Source organism: Eucyclogobius newberryi, unplaced genomic scaffold (genome assembly GCF_026437365.1).
Source record: "Eucyclogobius newberryi isolate DKJ021-1_F unplaced genomic scaffold, fEucNew1.0.hap1 SCAF_119, whole genome shotgun sequence".
NCBI classification, from domain to species: domain Eukaryota; kingdom Metazoa; phylum Chordata; class Actinopteri; order Gobiiformes; family Gobiidae; genus Eucyclogobius; species Eucyclogobius newberryi.
The window spans coordinates 88,076-98,505 of NW_027315745.1; the positions used below are offsets into that span (position 1 = coordinate 88,076).

General features: G+C 39.8%; 1 protein-coding gene across 1 annotated transcript in view; it reads left to right on the forward strand.

Moving 5' to 3' along the window:
- The window catches only part of LOC140355604 (protein SPMIP2), a 26,471-nt gene continuing 16,041 nt past the window's right edge, over positions 1–10,430 (forward strand). The window contains exons 1-2 of the mRNA XM_072440270.1: positions 1–28; positions 7,441–7,584. Coding sequence (XP_072296371.1) covers positions 1–28; positions 7,441–7,584 — 172 coding nt within the window. The remainder of the gene's footprint in view (positions 29–7,440; positions 7,585–10,430) is intronic.

Genomic DNA, 10,430 nt, shown 5'->3' on the forward strand with positions numbered 1-10,430 from the left:
ATGTGGGATGCTCCGGTGGGATTCGCAGGTATGGGGAGATTAAAGTTAATGCTCCAAGGTGGCAGCGGAGGAGAAAAAGTGTTTAGTAAGCGCATACGGTACAGAGGAGTGCACTCGGACAATATGGAGTGCATAATGAGCTTGTACAGTGATGCTATAGCGACCAGTGTGTTATGTTTCAAAAATGTATGCATGTTAACAGATAAGATAACCCTCTGTACATACACGTATCACTCCGAGTCCGAGTCCGAGGGATGTGGGCGGGGATACGGGGTAGGTGAAAACGGTGATTTTCTGAGCACTCGAGCTTCAGTTGTAGGACAAAACAGGATCACAGTATCAAAATACAACTTCTGATGATAAGGAAAAACATTAAAAGCTCAATCAATATCAATATAACTTAAGATCAATATTTAGATGATTTAGATGGAAAGAACTGCTAATAAATATAAGAAACATGATATTGAGTGCATGGTTGAGGTTGAAAGCTGCTCTAGAAGGTTTATTTTCGTGCGCACAGGCCAGTTCAAACTGTGGTGACTTTTACTCGTTATCACTTTGACTTTTATGAAGTATTGATAGTAACTTCTTCAACCTGGAGCTTGCGTCTAGAGAAATGACCACATCACTGAAACGTCACTAGACTCACTCAGTTATAGAATAAGACATTGCTGCTAAGAGACTCAGCACTGCAATTTGAGTTTGATGCTTGCTTCTGTCATGTTGGATCTTAGTGAAAGGAATGAAGAGTCACGTGATGTTGCTGTCACGTGTCTTGCTGGTTGATTTACATTGTCTTTTGGCTTCTTGATTTCCTTCTGGGAGAGGAACAAGTGTGAGGAAGTGAAAACGGCCCCTCGTCTCGGTTGAGTGTACTACGAAAGGAAGGAACCAAGACACAACCAAAACAACCAGCCGGCAAGACACGACACAGCAACACCAAACAAAACAAGTACTGGTCTGAAGGTCTGGAAGAAGAACCTTTTGGAATAAAACAAGCATTTTATCGTTTTTTCTTGATGAGATGATCCAATGCATGGATGACTTGCTGCTGTGGCTAATGACACCGCTAATGACACCGGTATTCATAGTTCAAATTCATAGCAAGGCCCACAAATGTATGTTAATGTTACTTTCAATCATTAGACTCTTGACTAGAGACACATCTGAGGCACTGGGGGAAAACTGGGAATGATGATACAGCTCAGAAAAAATATCAGCGACAAATAAATACACATTTTTCAGACCGATACTGATGAAATATCTAGACAAGCTGTCAAAATCCAGTGCTTTATTATGAATGACACTACAAGCCCACTCCGTTGCTGTGAGACAGTAATTCTAGCCATTCTGCCACATTAAAAGTGCATTTCATGTCATGGCATTACATATAATGTCACCAATGTTACCATATACTTTTAATCACGGAAAAGTCAGTCTCCTTGGCTCAAAAAGTCATGTCCACACCCATTTTACGTGACTTCTGTCTGTCACATAAGTTGCTCAATATTTCAAGAAATGGTGACATATTGCCTCATTGACATTATATTTCCAAATGTCATGGCGCTGAAGTCAGAGGGAGTTGGAGGTCATATAAATTGCCCCGTGTGAGTGACGAGGAGGATGAAGTGACAGCGGTGCCACAACACTTCTGTCTGACAGCGCTTCACTCAGCGCTCATTTCAATGGAAGATGCATTACCAGTGTTTTGTCACTCGTGTGTCATTGTTGTGCAGCTCACATTTAATAAAAGAGGATATTTTCCCTTTTCTCGTATTGTGCCAGCGCCAACATTTCTTTTCAACTGTGGTCATGTGTATATTACATTCAATCCCAGAACTGCAAGTTTGTGAAACCTCCACTGCAAGTTTGTGAGTTTGAATCCCGGCTCATGATCATTTGCCAGTTTCATCTCATCACATGCGCAAATGTCATGTCCATTCAAATCTTTGAACCCCGAACAATCTTTAAATAATAAGCACAATTCAAATTAGAAAGTGCTAGTGTCATAATGCATTGTGTGTATTGTTAATGGTGTTTAAGGTTGCTCTTGACACCTACTGGCAACAGAGGCATTGAACAGAAGCTAGCTTGCCCCGACATGCTAATGTAAGCGATGCAGAAAGGCTCACAATGAGTTTGTCGATGATTTACGGACTTAAAAGCAGCACAGAAGATCTCTGAAGCACAAGCTATGGGACATTTAGAACCGAGTGTTTTCTGAGGTTCAGAGGGAAGAGGACTCACTAAACAGGATTCATTAAACTAGTGTGAATGAAGCAAACTAGAGCTGTGTGTTGATGAGGGAACAATGTTATAACGAGGAATCACGGGGCGATGCGCGGCTCACGATACGATAATATCACGATTTTGCGATGCATGCGATAATCGATATAATGCTCATGATATTCTACGATATATCCCAATTTTAAAAAACCCCAATACATTTAACAATGTTTTTTCTTTCTTAGACCACGACATGCACAAACTCAGAATGGAATACACCGTTTAAATCATCAAAACAGTCAAAATGTCAAATGCGTTTATAATCATTCGGGAAATTATACTAAAAAAGACTCATGACGATATCGATACAGCAGCCCACGATGTCGATACTGTATCACCAAATTTAGTATCACGGTAAAGCGTTTTTTTTGGCACACCCCTACTTATAACATAATCAATAAATCCCAAAAAGGACAAATGTATCCTTTGAAGTGCCACATTTTAAACTCTGTCTGTCTTTGATTATTCCTGAAATGATCCTGTTATGATTGGGTCCATTTTACATCAGATGCCCTTCGTATAACCGCCCCTGACAAGAATGCGTAATGCGATTTACGCAGACATCCCACGTTAACATGTACTCAGGCGAGAATAGAACCAGTTACTCATTGGTTTACAGGCAAATGCTTAACCCACTACTCCAACTGCCTCACATTATCAGCCATTTCTCTCCATTATTTACAGCCTTCGTTTTGACCCTTATGTGCACTACATCATCAGAGAACAGGATTGTACCGATCAATGACTCTGGGGCTAAACCGCCTGTGACAGGAGGAAGAGACCGCGGGTCCGGCGGGATTTCCTCCAGCTTTTAAAGACGCACAGATTCTGGTTTCAGACGTGCCCTGACCAGAAATGCCTCGCTCCTCCGTCTTTGTATCGGTACTGGCAGCCGCCGGAGGGCTGAACTCGATCCCCTCTCGTGGTGGTTTGAGTGAAGTCGTAGTGAGATGTGATCCGCCCGGCAGTCGGTAAATGGGCCGAGTCTGGAGAGCTTCAAACCCTGAGCTGAGCCAAAGCAGGAAACTGGATACAAGCTGGAACAGGGATGTAAGTTGGGGACATGTCCTCACTATAAAGTTATTAGAGAGGGAGCGGAAAATGTGCATATGTCATATGTCATAAAAATGCTGACTGTAGTTTTTGCAATTCTGGTGCAATATGGTGTTATTAATAGTATGATTATTCTGCCTACAGTGACAACTAGGAATATTTATAATAGAGTATCATATGAAGTATGATGTATGTTTATAATTAATATTATATGCCAGCTCCTAACAAATACTTTAATATTATGCATGTGTTTTGGTACCACTTTGTAATAACTGCACATTCTATTTCCTTAATAAAGCATGAACAAAGACTTCATTTATAATTTACAAATAGTTAATTAAGGTTTGTTTTAGTTGTTTCTGGTATTAGTTACTAAGTCTAAACAATTTTTAATGAACGATTTGTTCATTATGAATTACATTTAGTTTGAATTATTTGTTCATGTTTCATTAAAGCTAATTATAGTATCATCATTATAGTATTATTCGAGTTTATTCTTAAACTTTATTAAAGGAATAATTCATTATTCAGGCTTGGTGACTATTTATTAAGGAGTTATTACTTAAGTAGTTACCAAGCCTGAATCGTTAATAAACTATTTTTTTCATTATGAAATAGGGTTTAGTAAGATGTTATTGCAGTGTTCCCAAAGCTTTAACAACTTTTAATGCCTTAGCTTTTGTAGATTGTGTATTACAGCTTAAAATAGTATAGTCTGTGTTTGGATAAAAAGTAAAAGTGAGTTCAAACAAGGCTAACAACAATTGCTCATAGCTTCAGATTTGAAATTCCTCCTGGAAAGCACTGAAAGTGAATACATCTGGTGAAAGAACGGATCAGAAACGTCAAAGCACTTCCTGGAATGCCACATCATGATGTCACAGGGTGGATCTGAGTCTTTTCAGCTCCGGAAATTTGGTGTGAAACCTGAAATGTTCCACAGCGTGGCATTAATCTCCATGGAGACCAGCAGGTGCCGCCATATGTTACATGATCAGACCTGTGGAGGAGTTTATCAAAATGAAATGCATGTTTTAAAGAGACACAGTTTTAAATGAATAAATACAAGTTGGATATGTTTAATGCCATACTGTGGCACATTCCAGGCAAATCAAAAACGTATCCATGGATACAGGCAGGTTACACAGTGCACCATTAAATAAACAGAGCTTTAGATGATTGAAATCCTTCTAGTGTGCCTGACTGAAGCAGGGTTTTGAATTGTCACCAAATTCTAATGGGAATAACGGCTTGTGAAGATGTGCTGATATTGGAATTAATTAGAATTCTCTAAAACCTGTGAATTTGTCTGTGTTTTATTTATTTTTTCATTTGGATAATTGCCAGACAAGTGTTTGGAAACCAGAACAATTCACTGACTGTTCACAAGAAAACATGCATTAGTCAGCAGCTTATCTACTGATAGGAACAAGCTTCGCACACTATTTTATTCACTTTTTCCCACCAATAGCCAAACGAGCCACAGTTCAAAATGTTCTATAAAAATAGACATTATTAACTATTTAAAGCCTCAACATTCATAATCTCATTCTTTTGCACAATCCGAACCCTGCGTCGGTTTCACTTCCCCCCATCACTGCCTTTAGTTTAGAGCAATAAGATGTCGCCGCGGTCACGGACATTTGCACATTTTGTCCCGTCACGAGTTGCGACCCCAGCGCCGCGTCAGATCCGAGGAATGGATGTCCGCTTTCAGCATGTAGGTGTGAACAGGAAAGGTCAGTGTTTGGTGACAGGTGGCAGCCGCTCATGGTAAATGCCACTGACTAAGACGTGATCACTTCTGCCTCTGTGAGTTCAGAGACAGATTGTGTTCATAAAGGGACTAATGCATTACAACAATACTAGAAAGGCCCTGAAAGATTTTAATCGTAATTTTGCATCAAGGTTTATTTGATGGATATAGAATAAATATTTGTCTTTGTAAAAGCCAATCTTTTGCCATTCTTTCATTTGAGATTGGAGTAGGGCTCGGTTATATGACAAAAACTAGGGTAAGCAAAGTGGTTTGGCATCTTAATTAACCTTACTAAAGCATAAACAAAGATTTAATTCATAATAAACAAATAGGCTTAGTATCTATTAAGTGTCAGGTTGTTAAAGGTTTTTTTTTTGACCTTCTAAATATTAATTCTACAAAAATGTGCTCTTTGTTGTGCCGTTTGTAGTTTTAGTAATTTTCTAGTGCGATGTCATCAATTAAAACAGGAAGTGAAAAACCTAAATCTATAAAATTTGCATTGCATTTTAGTTCAATGAGTCATCCAACCTGTCATAGCACTTTATGTAGGGTTATGAAGGTTTATGTAGGTTTACCTGAACAATTCCTAATACAATATCTGTTCACTATGAATTAAGTTTTTGTTCATGCTTTATTAAGGCTAATACAAATGTAGCTATCATAAAGAGTTCGTAGTGGTTACAAATACGTTCTAAATCATAGCAGTTACTATGTGGAAATGAATTGTTTTGTTGGTTAGATGTGCAAAAAATGACGAGAGCACATCCAATTTAGGTTTTTGTCCTTTTCATTTTGACTTTTACTTTTTTGCGATAATCGTTGCTATTCTTAAGGACTTAGAGCACCAGAAGACAGTCCATCTGGTTGTTGAGCTTTAACATTCCAAACCTTATGAGCTTAACACGCCTCCAACATATGGCTTCACCTGTTCCACCACCGTCCCAACTTATCCCTGTTTGTAATCTCACATCAAACGGCATAAAAAGTTCACTCATCACAGCCTAAAACTGCCCTTATTTTGCCTGTGTCAACTACAAACACCATTAGTTATGTCATTTCTCCACATCGTTTTTTGTGTTTTTACCACTGGGTGAATACTATCCCAAAGCTTTATGTGAAAGGTTAAACCCGAGCGCTGATGCGTGCCCCATTCACAAGCCCCGAACACTCCACCCTTTGAGTGAGATGTAACTCCGGAGCAGGAAGTCTGCCGTACGCTGGAATGCTTGGCAAGAGTCAACACTGCATTACACAGAGGCCGAGCCAGAATGGGCGGCGGCCTGAAGCAAAGAGGGCGGGACTCATGACCAGAAGCTGATCACACGCTTCCAGGTCGCTCACAGCAGGCGCACGGCAGGCAAAATGCAGACCAGATTGCTACTACTCGGAACTTACTCTGTGTCGTTTTGGACGCAACATTTTGGAATATTTTAGAAGGCGTGGATTATCCGGGACTATCTTGAAAGAGACATTTTGGTAAGTGTCAAAAAACGTGGAGGGAATATCTTACTTCTGTGTATGCCATCTGGGTTTCTGGTTGCAACTGAAACATCCCTTTGGTCGCAAAGTCGTCGTGAAAAGTTGTGCAGTGGAATTTGAGGCTTTGAAGCTCTTTTGGATTGTGACAGGAGCAGAGTGCGATGCCAGGAGGAGGAGGAGAAGAGCGCTGTGTGGCGGGATAGAAACGAGTTTGCAGACTGTGGAACTGAAACAGATTGGGCTGGGAGAGGATTTTGAATTGTTGAGGTATTTTGGCAGTTGAATTGTTAGAATTGTGGAAATTGTCAGCAAAACAAAAAGAAGTGTTTTGGTAATGGATTGATGACATAATGATGGTGGTTTGAAGACTCATTTGTGTCAATCATTTGTTTTGTGTGAGTGGACTAGTTGGATGATAGTCATAAGAATTTCAATTATATTATATTGTATGTGTTTATGTATTTGTCTTCCAATAATGGTAAAACTAATGTAATTATGCACATGACAAAATACTTATACTTTTCTATTTATGAAGGAAAGGTCCCTTTTCTCTACTCTTTATTATTAAAATATACAGCTTATGTGCATTGCCATGAAGTTAAATAACATTCCAAGTAACTTTTTACAACTTTGACTGTTTAATAATCTACTTTTTACCATTTAAAAAGTTAAACATACACCGTGCAAAGTATTCCTTTTAGCTTAAATAACTCAATGTTAGCTGTAAAGTTGCATTCATGTTTTTGACCCGACTGTTCCTGCTAATTAATGATGCTACAAATCTTTTAATCATGTTTTAATGTTGCTTCACAATGTTTAGCAAAGAAACAGCTGTGCTCTCATGCTCTGTCCTGTGCCAGCGCAGTCACATTTGTGCAGCAGTCACGAGCAGATCCTCACCGACTCCTGGCAGGGTCATCTCCGCTTCTATTTCGGACGCCGGGCTGTAAAGGTTGTCCCAGCGCTCGTGCGGGATTGTGTTTACGTTTGCAAGGTGGGCCGCGGTCAGCTGCCGGCCCGTTCGGGAGTCTGTTGTGGGTAAAGTGCTCAGGTCTGGAGGGACAGGGTTATTGACTTAAACGGCAGAAGCCAATCACAGCGCGGTTCCTCCCACTCTCCAGGCTTCACGCTGGTTCTGCCTCGCGCCTGCCGGACTCTTACATAACTCTGGGGATTAATCTTTGTCCTTCTTGGGTTAGAAACGACCAGGCATCGGATCAACACCGGTCGTCCACGTTTAAATGGCTGAGCAGAGAGAGAGGAGACCTTCAGTTTTTTCCACTTTCAAATAAGTAGCATGTCCATAGATAGTCTTGATTATGGAATTGTGAACGACCATGATGGAAATGAGATATTTGTTAGGGTTTCAACCACTGCTTTAACCACTACATCGACATGTTAAGTGTTTTAGAAAGGCATTTATAACAAATACATTTCAAAATATGCATAGTTTGTGAAACCAATCGACAACCCCTTATGTTTCAACACATTTGAATGGTTTATGACACAAGCCATGAACATTCCCAATTGCAAACAATTCAATACCTAATCAAACAAAAAACCAACAGAGTAAAAAGACAGTCACCACTTTATAATAACTACACATCTATTTGCCTAAATAAAGCATGAACGAAGACTTAATTCATAATTAATTAATTCGCTAAAGCCTTACTCCTATAACCGTAACCTTTGATTAAGTGCTTATAAGCCTGAATCTTTCTGAATGAACTATTTGTGCATTCATATTTAATGTAAAGACACTTAATGTTATTTTAAGTTTTATCATCCTAAAATCCCAGTGATGCATAGACTTGCCTGATGCTTGTGTGCAGCGCTGAAAGCCGACAGACCTGAAATAGACATCAAATAATTGCCCTCGGACAACGGGGCAGGTTAAAAAAAGCTTGTACCCCCTCCTCCCTTTCTCTCCATGTCCACACTTAAACAGCTTATCACAGCCTCCCCTCCTTCTCCATCCACCTCACCCCCGGGATTAGAGAATGTTCAGCCAGACAAAATGCATGGGGGGGGCTTTGGTCTGGAGCTATACGGGCCGGCCATGCATGCTGCAATGGCATACCAGACGCTCCACTCTTGCGTAACTGCTGGAGGGCACCCTGGCTGGGGACGCGTCAATCAGTCAACTGACAGCGGCGTGATTTGAAATATCGAAAATGAGAAGCGCGATGCCTGTCTCCACTTTCCGTGCAAAACAAACATGGCAACAAGCATAAGGAATACTTAAGGGATTGGTTTGAAAAAAGAGCAAGGATTGATGGGAGGATGGACGTGACGCAATGAAAAAAGCAGGACTTCAAGGTGCAACCAGTCACTTTTCGATTGAAGTTCGCAGCCTGCTTGTCTCCATGGAGTTGTGTGTTATTGCTCAGCCTGGAGTTTTTCACAGTTTTGCCTTTTTTTTTGACATTGCACATAAATATATTGCACAGTACATTTCTGTCTGGGCAGAGGCAAAGAGGCAACAGGTTAACAGTGTGCAGGGCAGCCAATCCAAAAAACAGACAAGCAAACACCATCAGCCTATCACCAGCAGAGGGAGCACCTCATCAGCAATCCAAATATTACATACATTTACACATTTAAGTAGTTACAATCTACAATATTCCTACAGGCAACAGATCACTAATGATTAGGACCCGGATTATCTTAATCCAACTTGCATTTTTTTTTCAATTACAGACGTTTTTATTGCTCAAAGATGTCTTCAAAAGAAAGTGTGCCACTTTATGTAATCAGGTTGTTGTAAATGAAGGTTATATAATGCATACTAGAAGTATAAAGTTTGAAGCAAGCCCAAATCCACTCCAAATAAGGTTATTCAAATTAGTATGCGGTTTGCGTGATTTGAATAGTCTTGGATATCGTCCTGGAATAAGTCATGTGATCCTGTGCATTCAGCGGTAAAAGCTGCTCTCGTGTGAGTCACTGTTCATTTCACTAGTTCCAGTCTCTGAGTCAGGTGTTATCTGCATAGTCTGACTCCCTCTTCATTCTAATGCAGAGATTGAAGCTCGAATGAGATGTCCAACTTCTGTCACTTAAACTAATGATTCGCTTTGAGTTGAAATCATCTTAACTCTTAAATAAAACCATGTTATCATTAATAAGACTGAATTCATAATGAACAAATAGTTTATTACTAATGATTCAGGCTTTGTAACTACTTAATACGATGACCCTTAATTCTTTGTCATTCTTAATGCACTTTTTGGTCATTATTAATTACGTCTTTGTACATTCTTTAACAAAGCTGATTATGGTCTTGTTATTATGAAATGCTATCGGTTATTTAATGCTATGATCACTTTATTAATGATTATTTGACACATTGATCACTGCCTTACATTCTTCCAGTTCTGCACCAGGCAAATCATTAAAGCACAAATTTGCAAGTGCTGAATTATTAATCATCCTGAGCTTGAGCACACATCTCACCATCATTAGTATAGATATTAGAAGTCCTGTGTATGCATGGACTGTTGACTTATGTTCCATTATAGACACAAGTTAATGTTTGTTCACAGTTTGGTTGTTGGAGATAGTTGCACCCACACACCATGTCTGACACCTCTACATTCAGTCAGGGCTAATCTGCAAAGTGTGCGTTCTTGTGTTCGGAAAATACACTTCTATAATCCCTTCTTTGATATCTCACGGTGCCAGAAGCGTGAGCCTCCAGTAAAAGGGAGGTTTGGAGGTTTGCTAATGTCAGGAATGTGGACGAGGGACATGATTGGACCTGCCACAGTGGGTTTCCGTTGAAGGTACTTTTTTTTTTTGTCGTTGTTGTTGTGACACTTTGAGAATGCAGTAACGAGAATTAAAACCG